This window comes from Malus sylvestris, chromosome 15, assembly GCF_916048215.2.
Source record: "Malus sylvestris chromosome 15, drMalSylv7.2, whole genome shotgun sequence".
Classification (NCBI taxonomy): Eukaryota; Viridiplantae; Streptophyta; class Magnoliopsida; order Rosales; family Rosaceae; genus Malus; species Malus sylvestris.
Window position 1 is genome coordinate 4571022 of NC_062274.1, and position 21903 is coordinate 4592924.

A 21903-nucleotide genomic window follows, 5' to 3' on the forward strand; every position below is an offset into this window, starting at 1 on the left:
TGGCGGAGGTGGGATTTTTGGGCGTGGCAGCGGTCTCCGGGAGGAGGGAGGTGAGGGTGGGGTGGGATGGGGTTTTTTTTTTTAATAGGGTAAATATTATTATATTTTAAATGCATAAAAAATTAATATTTTTGTCACGTGGCACATTTTTGGCAGCCACGTCAGCACAAATGTGGATCTCATATTTGCCACGTAATCACTTAACGGATTTTCTAAGGGATGTATAAAATTGAAATAAAATGATAAGTAAACGTATGAAATTGAAATGTTTTAAAGATGTTGTAAGGAATTGAAATTGACCCCAAACCTGAGAGGATAAAATGTAATTTACCCTATTAATTATTAAAGCTTAATTACTGATCAGGTTTTTGTCTCCCCTTTAGTGTGCCGCATCAAATTTGGTAAATCCAAAGTAGGGTTCATGTGCTGTGCTGCTGCACAGTTTTGAAACCTAATCGATTCCCTCATTTTTTTTTTTAACAGTGTTTAATATAAAATTTTGGCCTGGTTTGTCTTTCTCTTGATTGTTATATATTTCGTACATAATATGGTCTAAAGTTAACCAGATTGATTAGAAAGCTAAAGAGATGAAATCACTCTATTTAATTATCCCTTTTTCGGTTACATTGGAAGGAATCGAACCTGACCTAGTTAGGCTAGCTAATTTCATTTCTCTATCCACTCACCATTTTGGCTAGCTTCAAAGGCTTATCTTACAAGTCTCTTTGGATAACATTTTATAGGACCAGTGTATATATTGCCCGATGAAAACAATACATTATAAATCCCCAATTTGGCTATCCTAATACGTTTTGATATGATACGCAAGAACACTAACGGATCAACAATAAGGCCAGTGCATAAACTGTCGAATGTTCCTTTGATGTTGTTTGCGAGTATATTGTCATGAGAGCAAAATATTTAACAAAATATCTCAAGAGGCTGAGGAAGTGCCTCGATTAGACAAAGTGGCGTGTGAGCTTCATTTTTCCTTGGAAGATAAATGTATGCATCCACCATTGTCTAAAAGTGTCGGGAGCTAAGGGCAACTGGACAAAGTGGCGCATGAGTTTGATCTCACCAGGAAGATAGATTTATGGATCCGCCATTGTTCAAAACGCGTATGCTATAGCCGAAGAATATTGCAGTATTTAGAACCGGCTGGCGGCTACATTAAAATCCCTCATCTAAACCGGCCTAAAAGAATAGAACCTTAAAAGCTACAAAGTCGAAATCCCCTAGGGTGCTAGGACTAGACTAGCTCATGATCACAAATCAAACTCTAGCCATTAACGAAATTGTGTATAAAAAGTGCTTCCACTCTCCAATAAATATTATATAGCTAGAGCTTATTGTTCACTGAACCTGGAAAAGTACATTGATAGTGAAGATGCTGCTTTGTTTTGTAAAGAAGAAAAGAAATGTTTTACAATACAATTTACAAACGGCCCTTGGCCGGCACCACTAGATGTGTACACGAACAGCAAGATGAGGCTCCATGTACAAATGACTTACAATCTTTACGTTTATAGCAGTCGATCGAACATCTCTGCTTGTCTCATGTTTTCCTGTTGCCAGTTTATAGACTCGTATATGATATTCGAAGCCAGTGAGAAGTATAAATGATGCTTACAATGTCACTGGAGGAGTACCCTGCGTTTCACAAACGAGAGAACTAAATTTTAGTACTCTTTGAAGTGTGGAAGGAGTGATCAACTGCGGGTTTTTTGAAGTTTTGTTTTAAAACTTATTTCCACAAGTTACAATTAACCAAAAGTATTCTATAGGAACCGGGCACAACAAACTCACCTTAAAGAGAAGATCATGTGCAATCTGTTCCCAGGGTAATGAAATGGACATTAAGCAACATTTGAGAGGTACCATCTCATCATCAAAACTATGGGTAGAAGAAGCAGCTGCATAGGCATTCTTCGCAGCCACAGATGCAACAGAAGCTGCTTTGCGAACAATGGAGCCAATCCCGAATCCTGTCTTGGATATAACAGGTGAAAAAGGACCCAGATCTTGTTGGCTTTGATCTGATAACATAACATCTACTTTCAGTATTTGACACAAACCCTTACATCATAGGATCAATTATTTGAAAATAGCACCTTCATCACAAAAGCACGCAGGAGCAACAACCTCACATGAAGCTAGATGAACTTTGCAGGAAAGATAATGGTAAATCATATTCATATGAATTTCCTAATAGCACAGTGAAGAAAATTAGCTCAGCAACTCATCCTAATTTGTCAGGAATAATTTTCTTTAGACCCTTCAAATTTGTAATTACATGCGGGCCACATGATAATCAATCTACATCTAAACTATTGTGACTGGACATACAACAACAACAACAACAACGCCTTTTCCCACTAAGTGGGGTCGGCTATATGAATCCTAGAACGCCATTGCGCTCGGTTTTGTGTCATGTCCTCCGTTAGATCCAAGTACTCTAAGTCTTTTCTTAGAGTCTCTTCCAAAGTTTTCCTAGGTCTTCCTCTACCCCTTCGGCCCTGAACCTCTGTCCAGTAGTGACATCTTCGAACCGGAGCGTCAGTAGGCCTTCTTTGCACATGTCCAAATCACCGGAACCGATTTTCTCTCATCTTTCCTTCAATTTCGGCTACTCCTACTTTACCTCGGATATCCTCATTCCCAATCTTATCCTTTCTCGTGTGCCCACACATCCCACGAAGCATCCTCATCTCCGCCACACCCATTTTTATACGTGTTGATGCTTCACCGCCCAACATTCTGTGCCATACAACATCGCTGGCCTTATTGCCGTCCTATAAAATTTTCCCTTGAGCTTCAGTGACCTATGACGGTCACACAACCCGCCGGATGCACTCTTACACTTCATCCATCCAGCTTGTATTCTATGGTTGAGATCTCCATCTAATTCTCCGTTCTCTTGCACGATAGATCTTAGGTAGCGAAAACGGTCGCTTTTTGTGATCTTCGCTAGATTGCTCCGGTCATTAGTATGGATAAGTATATAAATGGATAGAGATAGGAAAGCGAACACAAGATGTACTTGGTTCACCCAGATTGGCTACGTCCACGGAATAGAGAAGTTCTCATTAATTGTGAAGGGTTTACACAAGTACATAGGTTCAAGCTCTCCTTTAGTGAGTACAAGTGAATAATTTAGTACAAAAGACATTAGGAAATATTGTGGGAGAATGATCTCGTAATCACGAAACTTCTAAGTATCGGAGTGTGGTATCGTCTTGACGTGCCTTATCTATCTCATAGGTAGATGGGGCATCTTCTCTGGAAGTACTCTTTCTCCATCCCGGGGTGGTATCTTTAACTGGTGGAGATGCACAAGGTAATGTATCAATTTCACTTGAAGCTTACTTGTAGTTTCAGGCTTGGTCAAGCGCGATACAAACCATGTAGTAGGAGTCCCCCAAGTCGCCGAGCTAGGGGATCTGCTGAAAGAGGTGACAGACAAGGTAAGCAATCATAGCTCCAGCTGATTGTTCACAGTCTCCCTATCTTGCAGGCAGCATGAAGGATAAAGAGAAGAAAATGAGATGAGATGATATGGGATACTTTTGCTTTTGAAGAAGTAACTTTCCACAGGCTTATTCTTGAACTGAGCTGGAGGGTTTTCTGGTTTCCTCCAGAGTATAAGGCCGACTGAAGAATTTGAGGGTCAAAACAAGTCCATCAAATCTAGAGTACGTTCGACCCTGCTGATATGGGATACTTTTGCTTTGACAGAGTAATGGATGTATCGGCACGTGTGCTGTTACGCTTGTCTCCACATGCTTCCTTGTATCCTTCTCCCTTGCCCTATCTGTTCCTCAGGCAGATGCGGTATCTTCCCTGGAAGCATAAGATGTTGAAGATGAGTACTCGAGAGCAATGTCAGGTAAGTAATCAGGTAAGGGGTTCCAGGCAGTCAGTTCCTGGCTGGAAGCTTGATTCCAAGTACTAACTGATTGCTCTCTTTCTCCTTGTCTTGCAGGTAAGAACAAGGTCCAAGGAAAAGACAGGGAAAAAGCATGATATGGGATACTCTTGCTTTTAACCCTGATGATATGAGATATTCTTGCTCTAGTATAGCTTGTTTGCAGAGGGATTATCGGGGGGAAAGAAAGCTGAATATTTCGAAAGGCTTCGTTGGGAGTGCCCTCTCAGATATGAGGAAGGGTTGAGCATTTTTGCAGGTCTGCCTGTCCATTGGGGATGGAGGTCGACATATATAGGAGTCTCCTTAACAACAAGTAGTAATGCTATTCCTTTACCCTACTTGGTCATAGCACGGTAGTAAGAGCTGTCAGCTTCACATGTTTTAACGCTGTCAGAGCACTTTGAAAAAATGGTTTGTGGTATCTGGAAAGCTGATGTTGCGTGTGAAGATTACAGACAACTTTATCCAAGGAGATCCGGCTCTTGAAGTTGGGAAAGTGTTGCCTCTTCGGTTTTCGAACAAGCAATCCTATCGGGGATCTGGCTCTCGAGATTCGGAGAACGATGCCTCTTCGATTTTTGAGAAAGCAATCATGCTGGGGGTCTGGCTCTCGAGATTCGGAGAGCGGTGTCTCTTCGATTTTTGAGAAAGTAATCATGTTGGGAGTCTGGCTCTCGAGATTCGGAGGGCGGTGCCTCTTCGATTTTGGAGCAAGCAATCTTGTTGGGAGTGTTTTCTCGAATGTGAGTAAAGGTTGGGCATGTTTGCTAGTCTACCTTGCCACGAAGCACAGAGGTTGACACACAAGGACTTTCCAATTATCCAGCAATGGTACTGTTCCTTTACCCTCTTCGATTTTTGAGAAAGTAGTCATGTTGGGAGTCTGGCTCTCGAGATTCGGAGGACGGTGCCTCTTCGATTTTGGAGCAAGCAATCTTGTTGGGAGTGTTTTCTCGAATGTGATTAAAGGTTGGGCATGTTTGCTAGTCTACCTTGCCATGAAGCACAGAGGTTGACACACAGGGACTTTCCAATTATCCAGCAGTGGTACTGTTCCTTTACCCTTGTGGGTAATAATATGGTAGCTAGACCTTCAAAATTTATGTGTCTAAACTTTGTTAGTGTTGTTTCTTTGCTATTCTTTTACCCTTCTTGGTCAGAGCGATATAGTGGGAGCTGCAAGCTTCACGTGTTCAACTTTGGCAGAGAACTTTGGCAAAGTTATCTGTGGTACCCATGAGCTACTGTTGCGTGTGGGAAGTGGGTGATTGAACAGTAAAACTCATGTGCTTTCTACTTCACCAGAAGTCTTCGACCGAATGCCCATAATTTCCGCAAAGCTAAGTGTGCGTGTGACAGGTGCTGACAAGGCTGGAAAAGTAGGTGCCTCTTCGATTTCTGAGATCGGCCCTCGTGGTCTCTGAGCAGCCCAGCTTTTGAGAAAGCAAGTGCCTCTTCGATTTCTGAGATCGGCCTTCGTGGTCTTTGCGCAGCCCAGCTTTTGAGAAAGCAAACGCCTCTTCGATTTCTGAGATCGACCCTCGTGGTATCTGAGCAGCCTTGCTTTTGAGAAAGCAAACGCCTCTTCGATTTCTGAGCAGGCGCCTCTTCGATTTCTAAAGCTCCGTCGAGTGCAGATTTTTATAGGGGCTGGCATTAAGTTCCAAAGCACACTTGAATCTCCACCAGTAGAAGCTCCATTCTTGCACTTCTAAGATCTTGATTTGTCCGACCTCTTCTCTCTTCAACACCTTTGAAAATGTCTGGCCCCTCCGACCGTCGTTTTGACTTGAACCTTGTTGAAGAGGCAGCCCCGCCTTCTCCTGACAACATATGGCGTCCATCCTTCGTCTCTCCTACTGGTCCTCTTACCGTTGGGGATTCCGTGATGAAGAATGATATGACCGCTGCGGTGGTGGCCAGGAACCTTCTCACTCCCAAAGATAACAGACTACTTTCCAAACGGTCTGATGAGTTAGCTGTTAAGGATTCTCTGGCTCTCAGTGTTCAGTGTGCAGGTTCTGTGTCTAATATGGCCCAACGCCTATTTGCTCGAACCCGCCAAGTTGAATCATTGGCGGCTGAAGTGATGAGTCTCAAACAGGAGATTAGAGGGCTCAAGCATGAGAATAAACAGTTGCACCGGCTCGCACATGACTATGCTACAAACATGAAGAGGAAGCTTGACCAGATGAAGGAATCTGATGGTCAGGTTTTACTTGATCATCAGAGATTTGTGGGTTTATTCCAAAGGCATTTATTGCCTTCGTCTTCTGGGGCTGTACCGCGTAATGAAGCTCCAAATGATCAACCTCTGATGCCTCCTCCTTCTAGGGTTCTGTCCAGTACTGAGGCTCCGAATGATCCCCCTCCGGTGCCTTCTCTTTCTGGGGCTCTACCGACTGCTGAGACTTCTCCTAAGCAACCTTTGTGAAGGCTCCCTCTTGTTTGTTTATTTTGACTTATGTATATGTACATATTTGTAGCTTATCGGGGATATCAATAAATAAGCTTTCCTTCATTTCAACGTATTGTGTTAAATACACCAAAGCCTTCTTCGCTAAGTTCTTTGAATTTTCTTTTGTTGAAGCTTTGTGAGTGGAGCATGTAGGTTGAGGTAGTGTTCCCTTAATTTCCTGAGTGAGGAAAACTTCTCGGTTGGAGACTTGGAAAATCCAAGTCACTGAGTGGGATCGGCTATATGAATCTTAGAACGCCATTGTGCTCGGTCCTGTGTCATGTCCTTCGTTAGATCCAAGTACTCTAAGTCTTTTCTTAGAGTCTCTTCCAAAGTTTTCCTAGGTCTTCCTCTACCCCTTCGGCCCTGAACCTCTGTCCCATAGTCGCATCTTCTAATCGGAGCGTCAGTAGGCCTTCTTTGCACATGTCCAAACCACCGTAACCGATTTTCTCTCATCTTTCCTTCAATTTCGGCTACTCCTACTTTACCCCGGATATCCTCATTCCTAATCTTATCCTTTCTCGTGTGCCCACACATCCAACGAAGCATCCTCATCTCCGCTACACCCATTTTGTGTACGTGTTGATGCTTCACCGCCCAACATTATGTGCCATACAGCATCGCCGGCCTTATTGCCGTCCTATAAAATTTTCCCTTGAGCTTTAGTGGCATACGGCGGTCACACAACACGCCAGATGCACTCTTCCACTTCATCCATCCAACTTGTATTCTATGGTTGAGATCTCCATCTAATTCTCCGTTCTTTTGCAAGATAGATCCTAGGTAACGAAAACGGTCGCTCTTTGGTATTTCTTGATCTCCGATCCTCACCCCTAACTCGTTTTGACCTCCATTTGCACTGAACTTGCACTCCATATATTCTGTCTTTGATCGGCTTAGGCGAAGACCTTTAGATTCCAACTCTTCTCTCCAAAGGTTAAGCTTTGCATTTACCCCTTCCTGAGTTTCATCTATCAACACTATATCGTCTGCGAAAAGCATACACCAAGGAATATCATCTTGAATATGTCCTGATAACTCATCCATTACCAACGCAAAAAGATAAGGACTTAAGGATGAGCCTTGATGTAATCCTACAGTTATGGGAAAGCTTTCAGGTTGTCCTTCATGAGTTCTTACGGCAGTCTTTGCTCCTTCATACATATCCTTTATAGCTTGGATATATGCTACTCGTACTCCTTTCTTCTCTAAAATCCTCCAAAGAATGTCTCTTGGGACCCTATCATACGCTTTCTCCAAATCTATAAAGATCATGTGTAAATCCTTTTTCCCATCTCTATATCTTTCCATCAATCTTCGTAAGAGATAGATTGCCTCCATGGTTGAGCGCCCTGGCATGAACCCGAATTGGTTGTCCGAAACCCGTGTCTCTTGCCTCAATCTATGCTCAATGACTCTCTCCCAGAGCTTCATTGTATGACTCATTAGCTTAATACCCCTATAGTTCATGCAATTTTGTACGTCGCCCTTATTCTTGTAGATAGGCACCAAAGTGCTCGTTCGCCACTCATTTGGCATCTTCTTCGTTTTCAAAATCCTATTGAAAAGGTCAGTGAGCCATGTTATACCTGTCTCTCCCAAAACTTTCCACACTTCGATTGGTATACCGTCTGGGCCTATTGCTTTTCTATGCTTCATCTTCTTCAAAGCTACAACCACTTCTTCCTTCCGGATTCGACGATAAAAAGAGTAGTTTCTACACTCTTCTGAGTTACTCAACTCCCCTAAAGAAGCACTCCTTTCATGTCCTTCATTGAAAAGATTATGAAAATAACCTCTCCATCTGTCTTTAACCGCGTTCTCTGTAGCAAGAACCTTTCCATCCTCATCCTTGATGCACCTCACTTGGTTTAGGTCCCTTGTCTTCTTTTCCCTTGCTCTAGCTAGTTTATAGATATCCAACTCTCCTTCTTTGGTATCTAGTCGTTTATACATATCGTCGTAAGCCGCTAACTTAGCTTCTCTCACAACTTTCTTCGCCTCTTGCTTCGCTTTTCTATACCTTTCACCATTTTCATCAGTCCTATCCTTGTATAAGGCTTTACAACATTCCTTCTTAGCCTTTACCTTTGTTTGTACCTCCTCATTCCACCACCAAGATTCCTTTTGGTGTGGGGCAAAGCCCTTGGACTCTCCTAATACCTCTTTTGCTACTTTTCGGATACAACTAGCCATGGAATCCCACATTTGGTTAGCTTCCCCATCTCTATCCCACACACATTGGGTGATTACTTTCTTTGAAAATGGCTTGTTTTTCTTCTTTTAGATTCCACCATCTAGTCCTTGGACACTTCCAAGTCTTGTTCTTTTGTCTCACTCTTTTGATATGTACATCCATCACCAACAAGCGATGTTGATTAGCCACGCTCTCTCCTGGTATAACTTTGCAATCCTTACAAGTTATACGATCCCCTTTCCTCATTAGAAGAAAATCTATTTGTGTTTTTGACGACCCACTCTTGTAGGTGATCACATGTTCTTCTCTCTTCTTAAAGAAGGTGTTGGCTAAGAAGAGATCATATGCCATTGCAAAATCCAAGATAGCTTCCCCATCCTCGTTTCTCTCCCCAAAACCATGGCCACCATGAAAACCTCCATAGTTACCTGTCTCCCTGCCCACGTGTCCATTTAAATCTCCTCCTATAAATAACTTCTCCGTCTGAGCAATTCCTTGCACCAAGTCTCCAAGGTCTTCCCAGAATTTCTCCTTCGAACTCGTATCCAACCCTACTTGAGGTGCGTACGCACTAATCACATTGATAAGTTCTTGTCCTATTACAATCTTGATTGCCATGATTCTATCTCCTACCCTCTTGACATCTACAACATCTTGTGTCAAGGTCTTGTCCACGATGATGCCAACACCGTTTCTCGTTCTATTTGTGCCCGAATACCAAAGTTTAAACCCTGAGTTTTCTAGATCCTTTGCCTTACTACCAACCCACTTAGTTTCTTGTAGGCACATAATATTTATCCTTCTCCTCACCATAACTTCCACTACTTCCATAGATTTTCCCGTTAAGGTTCCTATATTCCACGTTCCTAAACGCATTTTGCTCTCTTGAACTCTACCCTTCTGTCCTAGCTTCTTCACCCTCCCCCGTCTAATAGGATCAAAGTACTTCTTTTGTGTGTCCCGTGTAAAGTTGATAGGAGCATATGCTCCCAAACAACTTTGAGTGGAGTCGTTCGAAAAGAAGTTTCTATGGCCCCCTTGCTCATTTAACACTGCATCCGGGTGCCGATGGAGATACAGCGACCCTTGCTCACTTATCACTGTGCTCGGGCCACACAGCGCGCCACTTACGGGTGACGCCCTAGCTTTAGCGCAATTTTGTTCTGAATTCATTTTCATAAGGATTCGACGTGATCATGGAGTGCCGGCTGTCGACTACCTGACGCCCTCCCCCTCCTCCTTTATCCGGGCTTGGGACCGGCAATGTAAGTACATAGGCGGAGTTATTGTGACTGGACATAATTTAGAGAAAAAGTACACATCCACCCGATCGTGTCAATGAAGTTTAATTTCTTTTATCCCATAAAGGTCATAATAATTTTATGCTTCAGAGCAACATTTCCTCTGGAACATCAAACAAGAAATCAAGTGCAAACTTTATACCGTCACTAAATTATAGAGTAAGAACTCCTCACCTGCAACACCAGAAACAGCTACTTCAACTTCCCCACGTCCTCCGGGACCTTTCATGTAAAGTTTGTCTGTTTTGCCAGGGGAATGACCAAGCAGATTCCCAAATCGAGACTTGCCAGCTGTGAAACAGAGACAAAGAGATGAGTGACTAAACCAATATGATGCAATCAAATCCCCTAGTAGGCCGCTGAGAGATAAATAAATGTCATTCCCAATGCATTGTTCAAACTATATAGTGATTGTTTGGGTGGAACCCGGTCCTAATGGACTAGCTTTGAATCAAACTGATTTATAAGATAAAAGTCGATAAAAAAAAAGGTCTAAATGAAACAGCATGAATTTAGCGAGTTTATCCAAATGAACAATACTTTTGCACATCACATCTAAAGTCAACACATTTCAAAAATTCTTCATGTATAACCAGTGAAAGACACTTTATACTCCATCCAACTTAAACCAGAAAACATACAAAGCCATCCAACTGTTGAAGGGAAAATGGAAACCGTATCTAATGGTACAACAGACAAATATAAATTCATTTCAAAAGATTTTCACCGAGAAATAAAAGCAAACAGCAACATAAAGTTAATATCTCTAGTAAATCTTACCATCATATGCATCTCGGACCATTTGATAGCTAACGAATCCTGAAAAAAGAGTCAGCTGCAGTCACAACACCAGAAAATCAGTGTGTTTACAGAGTATTCCTTGAAGCAACGACATGCGTGAGACATTCATTTATACCTCATCTCTAATAGTAGTTATGGCATGTGAAACAGAGATTTAGAAAGAAACCTTAGTATTTTTCGTCTTTGCAGAATTTGTCTCAATCCTCAAAGAGGAACTATCACTAGAACTGCATTCATCCACCTCCCTTACCCTAGGAAATGCTGCCCCATCGTGTGCATTGAGAATTACACAGTAGCAATGGTCTGTTTCAGTCAAGACCTGGAAAAACATAAAATCATTTCTCACAGCATTGTAAATTGTACATATGCCAGAAAGCAAACTGAAAGACTAGCATAAAAAGTTGGTTAAAGTCTGAAAGATGTGAAATTGAAAAAAATACGAAAATCATCAGTCTCAAAACAAGCAGGTTCTTCAAACTAATAACAGAAAAGTGACGATAAAAAGCATGATTACACATTTAACTGTTGTGGGGCAAGAACATTTTCAAAATAACAATGGAAGGTCGTTTGTAAATGATCTCATCACATCTTTTACCACAGCATCAAAAGTGGAGTCAAAGTCATCGATTGCAAAACAAATATCTGGATAAGCAGGTGTTGTCTCCACTTCCTAGATAAATGTCATCGATAGTGTTAGAATTAAGTGGAAGCAATAACATGATTCAGTGATATCACGTTTATCAGAAAGTACCTAAACTTGCCTTTTTCGAGTCCAACTGAAAATCGACACGGCTTGGAGATGCATAAACAGTCTTTACAACCTGCAGAGGTGCCACAAGTCGTATGATGTTGTATGGAAAACATAGACTGCACCCAGAGATATCCACAGTATGCAGACTGTATTGCAATTTTTCCATAATAAAATACAGAAAGAAGAAGATTGTAAGACATACTTCAACACAATAATTTTAGGTTGTGCATACCTTATATATTGGAGATAATGGTATACCTTGCTCAGCTTGATGATTCCGAAGGTCCTGATGACTGAAAATCAACACTTAATTTAACTTTTACCATCGCAAAGCTCTGGTGAAAAATTAAAAGCATATAAGGATATTTGACTACAAATCTACAAAACATAAGTAAAATCATTGGTCCTTTTTTCTAAGCTTTTGGGATAACTGAACCGGGGTAATGAAAAGTTGATCCAGTGAAACTCCAATCAGAGAAAACATAACAAGACAATGCAGCAACATATAAACAATCCTGATCACTAGATTCACTACACATCTGAACTCTATCTCCAATACTTAACTAACAACACAGAAACGTGTTTGATAAGAAAAAGAGATGTGCGAAACTTATAGAACCGAAGCATTATGCCCATGAAAGACAAGAGCTAGTTACCTGCAAATAGCCACTGTTACAGTGAATGAAGTGTGAGCAATCAAGTTCAAGTAAAACGAACGCCTCCAATCCACATCCACATTACTTTCCCCAATCAAGTCATCCAACTGTTTGATAAAAGTAAACACACTTATGAGCTACAGTACATCTAGAATCTCTTAAAATTTCGACAAAACAAAAACCCGAAAAGGCGATTTCGAAGCCCATTTTTTTACCTTATGTGCCCACCTGCGTACAAAGTACGGAGAAACACCTTCCTTGCCGTCATTAAATCCATACCCATAATAGCTCTGCCCCCAAAAAAATGCATTAATTCAAACAAATGAAGCTATAATTTTTTTTTATAATTTAAGCAAAAAAATAGAAACATATAAATAAAAGGGTACCAATTTTCTGACGAAGAAGACGAGATCATCGTCCTGACGTCCTCTGGAATCTTTACCGCGTACGAAGTACAAATCCAACATATCGTGCCAGAATCTGTGGTCCAATTCGACATCGGAAGTGTCGTCCTCGTCCGCGACTATCACTGTTTTCCCCAACAAGTTCGAGTGCTTCTTCACCATACTCAGCAATTCAAATCTACCCAGAAGAAAAAGAACAAAAATTTAGCTCGGGGAAATTTTACGCAACCAATTTTCCCGAGAAACAAACAGAAAATAGCAAAATTGAAGACGTGGGTTTACCTGGAGGGGGTTTCTTCTCCATGACCGAGCATTTCGATTGGTAGTATTGCTTTGGTTTTCTGAGGGATGATTGAAGAAATTGGTAGAAGGAAGGTAGGAGGTAGTGGTTATGAAGGTCACGAGTTATGGTGAGTTCACTCGGTGACCTGCTGCCGCTCTCTGTAATTTTTCCACCAAACGGTCTGACAGGGATGACTCGCGTCACTTTGGACTTTGGAGTAATTTCAAGTTTCCCGTAGTTTAAACTTGGTTTATATCACTTGACGTGGTCTACTACCAACAAGTCGTTGTAGTATAGTGGTAAGTATTCCCGCCTGTCACGCGGGTGACCCGGGTTCGATCCCCGGCAACGGCGTTTAGTTTTTATTTTTCAATTTCTCCATACATTTATTTTGGGCCTGCTTGTTTTGAATTCGACTGATTAACTTTGGGCCAGAAAGTTCCAATCCAGTAGAGACTTTTTTTTAAGGGTTTAGTGACCCAACACCGATAATATGTTTGCCATTAGGGACGGGTTCAGTTTCAATTGATTCGATTTTTTGCCAAAATCAAAACTAAATCGAATATTTTGTTCAGTTCAAATTTTTTTATTTGGTCGGTTTGAATATTTTTCAATTCAGTTTCGATTTTTTTTTTTTTAAACAATACAGTTACTGGACACACCGATCCTTTAATGGCTTGTTTACGTAATCGTAATCAAAATAAGAGGAATTTGATTGAGGAGGAATTGAGTTGATGAGGAATTGGAATGAAAATGAGTCAAAATCAGATTCATGTTGAAGTTGTTTACTTAAATGTTCAAGAATTGGAATATAAATGAAATTGAGTTCATATAAGTTGTTTACTAATTCAGCTGAATCGGAATAAATATCAGTATGATTACTAAATTACCCTTGGTTATTTTATTCTACATTTATGTTTATAAACATTTTAATTAGATATTTTTATTTATTTAATTAAAGTAAAGAGTTAAAATATGCATTATTGATTTATTGTGCATAAATTAGATTATAATCTAATTAAAAGTAAAAAACCTAGCCACATTCATCTTCCTACCCACAGAAAAGAGAACCCAGATACCTTCAGAGTCTTCAAGACCTTCCTACCCCGTAGAAGAAAGAAGCCATAAAGCAATTGAAGAGTCAAGTCCTTCCTACCCCACAAAATAAATAACCCAGAAATTCAAAGAAATTCATTTGCTCATGCCTATTTCTTTCTCAGGTTTATGGTGGTGCAGTGGTGATACATAAGGGAGATGGAGATGGAGAAGTGGTTCGTGCTCTAATTTTCAAGATTCTTCGATTCTTAGGGGCAAACAGAGAGTAGTTGTAGTGGGTATGGGATCTGGGCTTGGCGGAGCAGCATCTAGGGTTGGTTTGGTATTGCTGTGCTTTGAAAAAATATTGATTCTGATGTGCTGTGAGAATAAGTAGCTGTGAAATAAAGCAGCATAGTGTTTAGTAAACATTTTTGTAAAAGTGCTTTTGAAAAAAAAAAAACAAACAGTATTATAGTGTTTGGTAAACTTTTATGTAAAACAGATGTGAAAAATGCCAGTTTTTCAAAGCTGGGTTTTGCAGCTTTGTTTTTTTGGCTTTTTTTCATCCAAAACTGTGAAAAAAAAGATGAAGCTGAATGTTTACCAAACAGAAAAAAGCTCCCAGCATTTTTTGATACCCATTTTTTTCATAATTACCTCAATACCAAACCAGGCCCTAGTCGTGAGGTAGATGAAGCAGCAGCACTGGTAAGAGCAATTCCACCCATGGAGCCCTTCCCCCTGACAATCCACTATTCAATCCACCATATTAAACAGTAACTGCCTTAAATGAATAGTAACTACCATTAATGAACAGTAATTGTCATTTACATCTCCACCCTTGGAACCCTCCCCCTGGCAATAAGCAATTAAAATAATAGTTTTTTTTGTTTGTTTAAATAATAAAAAACCCTCTCTCTCTCTCTCTCTCTCTCTCTCTCTGACACAAAAAAAAATAAAAAATTGCAAAGGCCTCGGGCCACAGGCCCGTCGACTCCCCACCCCCCCTTCGCTCGGGCTCCCACCCTCACTCGGGCCCTTCCCTGCTGGAGCTACTCCCACCGGCCCTCAGGCCCTTTCTCCTCCCCTGTCGCCCGAGCAACCAGCATCCGCTGGAGTTGCTCTAAGGGAGATGATCACAGTAAGATGAAGAGCAGTATTGGAATAATCACAACCAAGTGAGGGCATAATTGGTAAAAGAAGTCCATTCCCGATTCCCCTCTAATTTAGGAATTGAAATACCTCCCTCATGTAGGAAGTCCAATTCCTCCAAAATCAGGAATGAGATTCCCCAATTGATGTGGACCCCACATATTTTTTGATTTTCCAAGATTAAGTAAACAAAAGTGTATCCCGTAATCGAAATCCAATTCCATAAACTGATTCTGATTACATGTACGTAAACGTGCTCTAAATCTTATGTCCATAGATTCGTGTAGAAAACATGCAAGCTTCATATAGAAAACCTGCAAGACTGCAAGTTTCAATTAAGCACTACTACCTAACACCTGCAAGACTGCAATAGTAGATAGAAATAGAATACTCTGATTACAACAAATCTCTCTGTTCATGGACGATTTACATCACATCACTCAGTTCCAGGGAAATTCTTTCAATATTTATGACATAAAATAAACTGTCTTGTTGCTTACCTGCTAAGTTTCTATACAGACCTTATCATGAGAGACTTGTAAAAAGGCTCCATGCAATAGTCAGTGACCATTGACATGATGATTAGTGTGGACCACTGACATGATGATTATTGTGGACCTTGAGTATTTGTATATAATTTTTATAATATGAATTATTATTAGCACTTTAAAAATTTTATTTTACACTTATCATAAGTGTATTTTTCTTTCTTAATATAGAAAGTTTTGAGTGTAGAATGAGATTTTTTTAGTACTAATAACAATTCCTTTTATAATTAATATATATTAAATAATTAGTAATATATATATATTTATATATATATCGATTCAGTTCGGTTTCCAAACCGCCAAAATTAAAACCAAACAACCAATTTTGGTTCTGTTTGAATTGATTTTCTTAGTTTGGTTCGGTTTTTTTTTCAGTTTTTAATTTTTTGAACCCACCCCTACTTGCCATGGTTTTCTTGTTACTGGCTTCCTGTCACGCGTCTAACAATTAGCTTTTTAAAAATAAAAAATAAAAAAATTTATGTTTAGTTCTAATTACATGTTTTTTAATCAAAAAATAAAATAAAAAACAAAGAAAGAATAATAAACCTCCCACGACGTGGGTTTGAATTCATTTAAAACATGTAAAATGTCATTTTGTCCATATTTTGTTTGGGTAAATTGTTCATTGTCCTTGTTATAGTTTTCTTGTTAGGGGTGTGATATCCACACACCCCTTTTTACTTTTCCCACACCTTTTTGGTTTTCGGCCGTCGGATCAGATGAATTAAAGAAGATCAACGGACAGAAATTAACAAAGGGTATGTGAGAAAAAAAAAAGATGTGTGGATAGCATACCCCTTCTTGTTATTATAACCATATTGTATTCCTCATACTTAAATTCATAATTTTATCCCTCAAAAGATAAAAAAATATCATAATTCTATCGCTTAAACCTTTTACGAGTCCTCTTAATTCGAATGTAAGTTCACATATGACCTTCTCTCACACTTAAAATCTCATATAAGATCCGTTACTAATTCCGATACATGGGCTCAGCTGATGTGTTGCCGCACAAGCACCTCTTCAGCTCATCAATCAAAGCTTAGAATTTGCCCGATTCGAGACACCTACCCCGACAAAACGAAACCATCCGTACATATTCAAATTAAGTGCTTATGTTTTTTGACCGGAGGGAGCCGCTGTTTGACACACTTTCCATGGGAAAAGGTCGAAGGCAAACAACTCATGCGCAGCCGAAATATACAGTGTTTGATTATAAAAGATTTTGTTTTGAGTGTTTATGTAATTTAGTGGTCTGATCTTTGTTTGGGGTACGAATATATCTGGCTTAAGTAAAAAGATTTGATAATTATACGAAAATTTTAAAATTCGTGGCACTCAAAAATTTATATGTAAGCGAACAGATTTGATAGTTATACAAAAAATTTATAACTCGTGATACTTGAGAATCTATACAGTTAAAGTGGCCTAAACATAAAAAATATCTTCTTAGCTATAGTGCTTAAGATGGTGCGACCAAAAAAGAAGAGTAAAATGGATTGGAGATTATCAACTTGGCACTTAAAAAACCAATTAGCGACACTAATGATGTTATCAGACGTGACCTTTCACCATAAGAAAGAAACTGGGTCATTGTCTTTGTTTTTTTCGACATAATCTTCATTAATAGAAGAAAATGTTACATAGAGAGAAACCTAAGAGCTCAAAATTTTGGATTGGTAATAATTTGATACCTAAAGTTTCCAATTAAAAGAGGCCAGAGCAGACAACGACAACCAACATTACATAGCAACACCGCTGTGGCCAAACTGAAACCAACAACCATGTAAACTGTACAGTATTATAGAAGGAGGCGGTACGAAGACCCAAACCGAAATCAAGGAAACGATTTTGCACACTTTCCACTTAATAAGCGATAAATCGTTCTCACAGTAAGTGGTTAATATAAGTTTCAGATTATACTTCTCAATCGAAAGCAAAAGCATAGGCGGCAGCCTGGTGTTATGACAGAGAAGGACGGTAGGAGAGGAAGGATAAACATGTCGATTACTAGAAGAGGGGGAAAGAAACTAAAGCAAAGGCTATGGATTTGAGATTCATTTGGGAAGATAAAAAAATGTGGCTTAAGAGAGCAAGTGTAAGATAGCTATAGAGAAATAGGTCTTTTAAGGAAAAGGTATTTTATACATTAGATTAGATCTTAGTTTATTAAATCCTTGACTCAAATTTTAACGATTAAAATTTTGATGTATAAGATATTTCGAGGTAGAGTAAAAAATTTCAAAGAGAGTTATAAATCTCCCATGCTTTGGATTCCCTGGTCTTGGTTGTACATGGTCGAGGGGAAAAGAGAGCAAAAAAGGTAAACGTAACTTTGGGCAATGAAACGTGCTGATGATTATATGAAATGACAGCATATTGCAAAATCATGGAGAAAAAGAGCTAATCTTTGAATATATAGTTAAAGTGGCTTTTCCTGCTTTGCTTTTCTTCTACATTTCATTCTGGCATGAATTTTAAATCATAATTAGGAAATCCTTAAAATCATTTAAAATAAATTAAAACGATAATTTCAAGGTTCCTGCAGGCTTGAATCTTGGCAGCAGCAGGCTATGTGAACAAAAATCAGCATATTCCACGACTAAGTAAAAGACTAACAATCCAAAATTTGATCACATATATGCAGATATTTATTCAAAACCAGTAATTAATTAACATATGATTATCATCATTAATTTCCAGTCATTAATCCAAAACCATAACCAGCAAACTTTCCCAACTGCAAATTAAAGAAACCACAAAAACTGATTTCACTTATCAAAAGGGAAGAGATAGATAGCATTTCATTTGCTTGTTACATATATAAATTAACATACAACTTATTTCTCAATCGGTCGACGTGGTGCTAGTCCAGCACTACTAGTACGTACCCTTCTTTCCTTTGCCTGTTCTTCTCCGGCTGGTGGTGGAGTGATCAACAACCTCATGCCGGAAATTCCCATCGTTCAAAATCAACGGCAGGTCGTTACAATCATCGCCGTCTTCTTGAGTAATGATACGGATGCAAGAGCACCTTTCTAAAGATGCAAAGAAAGCATAACTGACACTGTGCATGAGCCACATAGCCACCCCATCAACCTTGCTACAGCCGTGTGATGAGCCGCTCGACGAGGACCGGAGTTTGGGCTCGACGGAAGAACTACTTGACCGGAAACTGAAGAAGCTGGAGCATGTGGTGGCCATGGAGTAGGAAATGGAATTAAGTTTTGGTAGCCAGCCACATTGTGAGAGATATGTTGAGAAAGCTATAGGCTTTAAGCATTTTCTCAAGGGACCTTTATTAGGCTTGTGAATGATTACAAGTTGAAATTCCAATATATGATATTGCAATTTGGTTCGCATTACTGTCCTTTCTGCCCTGTTGGGCCGTCTACGACTAGTGCAAAAATACAAAAATTAATAAGACTTAAACATCAATTATGATTTATGATTAATCTATGAATGCATCATACCAAGCGTATATATGATGTGATCTTCCTTCATTAATAAGTTAAACACCAAAAGTATTAGTTAGTTAGAAGCTAAATGGCTACTAGTACTAATTAAGGAAAAAAAAATAAGGTGAGTATATTGTCTAATACCTTTTTCTAGGATCATCAATAGAGGGGACGGTGAATTCGAATTTATGACATTTTAAAGAATTGAAATTCGAGTATTGTAGACCGAGAAGACAAAAACTAGTTGACAAATAGAACATTAATTAGTACTTGAGTTCATAAAGGGAACTGTTATTATCACTCTAAAAATCTCATTTTACACTGCTCATAAATGTATTTTTCTTTATAATTATAGAAAGTTTGGAGTGCAAAATAAAATTTTTGGAATGCCAATAACAATTATTTTCATAAAAAGAGACTTCATCCCAGTGAAAGATCCAAGAAGACAAAAGCCGAAGAGGACGTCCTCGCAACCTACCATGCCCAATGCCTAAAACCCAATTCTCTTTTTGGCATAGTAGCTATGCTTGAAGAGAATATCAAAGACGCATTGAATAATTTTATGCGTAGCGATTGGGATGAGATGTTGGTTCATATGTGTGAAAAACTTATTCAGTATGTGTGTGTGTAGTTTTGTAAATTGAGAGTACGGATATTTGTGAATTTAGCACATATCTCTTGTAACCAAAAAATATTTTTAGAGACTTTATTCGTTCAACAAAGATTTGTTACATGATTGATAGGTGCTTGCCGCATGATATTTGATTGACAAAACAATTTATAACTAGGGGCATTCCCATTCTCCTCTATGCTTGAAAATGTTATAAAAACAAATTAAGCATATTTTAGTATAAATTAGTAATGAAAATCTCGATATATATAATAGATAGGAATATAAGGATAATGCTGATATGTTAAAGAATGGAGGAAGATAATGATGAGCGTCGAGTGCGTTTCATCATTTCCATTACTAGCTAGCTAGCTACCTAAAGCTAGTTATTTGATAGAAAGAGATCGATCAAAGTCTCAAAGACATTTTTTAAAAGGAAATACTAGTGAGATTAAAATTTTTAAATTAAATTTACAAATAAAATGATATGGTTGTTGATGATTGGATTATTATGTAAACGTTGATTAACTTGTTTATTTCTTATTGTTGATACATCATTTGATTTACAAATTTGAGTTAAAATTTTGATTTCTCTATCATAGGAAGATTTGTTTTGTTATAAACCAAACCCTAAAAAAGTTAACTTTCGTGGTGTGTGTTGGGTACGTATGTGCATGCGCGCGCATGCTAGAGAGAGATCTAGAGAGAGAGAGAATCTTTCCTTGATATCCAAACAAATGCGTGGCAGAATTGCTTTGCAATAGAGTTGCTGCAGCAATTAGAAGATTTCTTACCGGCTGTGACTTGAACAAATAATAACTAGGTTAGCTAGGAGGTAATTCAATATTACCAGGAAAACAAGCCCCAGTGCTCCAAAATCAATGTATTCACTTTCTAGGCTAGAAATTGATGTATGTGTGCATGAATAATAGGTGTCATTAGACAGTCTTGCATAGTTTAAAGAGAGATTTTTTATGTCATCGGCTATACACAATCACGTTTATATTTCTCAATACAATCATGTGCATGTCTCTTTCATCACGTCGTTATTAAATAGTTTAGTCGACTCCAATAAAATATTTTTGAATGTCATCGATTGTATACAATTATGCGCCGATCTCTCTCAATACTTAATCACTTTAATAAACAAGAGAAACATGTGTAATTGTATAATTAAACAAGTAATTAAATACATTTGTTCTCATCATGACAATTCACTTCTCTTCCTCCATGAAGGCTTAATTTTGAATACTCTAGCCTGAAAGCTTCATTTCAGACAGTTTTTAGATTTAAGTCCATTCTTTACACTGCAATGTGCCAATGTTGTTTGTTAAGCGATGTGCCAATGTTGTTGGTTTTATGATAGGTGTCACTAGACAGTCTTGCATGGTTTAAAGAGAATATCAAAGACGCATTGAATAATTTTATCACAAATGTATTTTTCTTTATAATTATAGAAAGTTCGGAGTGCAAAATAAAAATTTTGGAATGTCAATAACAATTTTTTTCATAAAAAGAGACTTCATCCCAGTAAAAGATCCAAGAAGACAAAGCCAAAGAAGACGTCCTCGCAACCTACCTTGCCCAATGCCTAAAACCCAATTCTCTTTTTGGCATAGTAGCTATGCTCGAAGAGAATATCAAAGACGCATTGGATAATTTTATGTGTAGCGATTGGGATGAGATGTTGGTTCATATGTGTGAAAAACTTATTCAGTATGTGTGTGTATGTGTGAAGGGTAGTTTTGTAAATTGAAAGCATGGATATTTGTGAATTTAGCACATCTCTTGTAACCAAAAAAATATTTTTAGAGACTTTATTCGTTCAACGAAGATTTGTTACATGGTTGATAGGCACTTGCCGCATGATATTTGATTAACAAAATAATTTATAACTAGGAGCATTCTCATTCTCCACTATGCTTGAAAATGTTTAAAAAACAAATTAACCATATTTTAGTGTAAATTAGTAATGAAAATCTCGATATATATAATAGATAGGAATATAAGAGCAAGTTCACCCCTAAGAACTTTGTGCCAGCACCCAACCCATTTATCAACTTCAGTGAACAGTGATAGACTCTAAGACCATCTCCAAACCTGGGCTAAAAGCCAAATTACCTCCCAAATTATCCCCCCAAACACTCTCCAACCCATGTTAAAATTTTAGGCTAAATGCCAAATGTTATTTTTGGGCCAAATACCCCCCAGCTTTCCCCCCGGGCTAAATACCAAATGTTTATCGGAATTTAAATTTTTTTATATTAAAATGTTCATAAAATTAATTTACAATAATCTACATATTTATT

At 38.7% G+C, this 21903-nt stretch overlaps 1 protein-coding gene and 1 non-coding gene across 5 annotated transcripts; one reads left to right on the forward strand and one right to left on the reverse strand.

The window, feature by feature from the left end:
- Positions 1 to 1298: 1298 nt before the first annotated feature.
- LOC126604173 (uncharacterized) lies at positions 1299 to 12986 on the reverse strand. Of its 4 annotated transcripts, none has more exons than XM_050271318.1 (12): positions 12785 to 12986; positions 12485 to 12680; positions 12314 to 12388; positions 12099 to 12205; positions 11675 to 11735; positions 11449 to 11512; positions 11287 to 11357; positions 10858 to 11010; positions 10671 to 10725; positions 10065 to 10181; positions 1810 to 2039; positions 1299 to 1653 (listed from the first exon to the last, which is right to left on the reverse strand). In XM_050271318.1, the coding sequence occupies exons 1-12, from the start codon at positions 12814 to 12816 to the stop codon at positions 1630 to 1632; spliced, it is 1185 nt and encodes a 394-aa protein (XP_050127275.1). In that variant the 5' UTR covers positions 12817 to 12986; the 3' UTR covers positions 1299 to 1629. The 4 variants fall into 4 exon arrangements, with proteins under 4 accessions (XP_050127275.1, XP_050127274.1, XP_050127276.1 ...); XM_050271317.1 differs by having other exon boundaries at positions 11287 to 11361; positions 11453 to 11512; positions 12785 to 12985; XM_050271319.1 differs by lacking the exon at positions 11287 to 11357 and having other exon boundaries at positions 11453 to 11512; positions 12785 to 12985.
- Positions 12987 to 13067: 81 nt separating this feature from the next.
- On the forward strand, positions 13068 to 13139 carry TRNAD-GUC (transfer RNA aspartic acid (anticodon GUC)). Its single transcript has one exon. It is a non-coding gene; the product is annotated as a tRNA-Asp (tRNA).
- Positions 13140 to 21903: the final 8764 nt, after the last annotated feature.

What these genes read in the sequence shown, in the direction of transcription:
- LOC126604173 (XM_050271318.1), bottom strand. Translation starts at nt 12,816, where the DNA reads ATGCTCGGTCATGGAGAAGAAACCCCCTCCAG. An exon ending in GGAGAAGAAACCCCCTCCAG is followed by an intron (nt 12,681 to 12,784) that starts GTAAACCCACGT and finishes TCTTCTGGGTAG; the next exon opens with ATTTGAATTGCTGAGTATGG. An exon ending in CACATGATCTTCTCTTTAAG is followed by an intron (nt 1,654 to 1,809) that starts GTGAGTTTGTTG and finishes TGTGAAACGCAG; the next exon opens with GGTACTCCTCCAGTGACATT.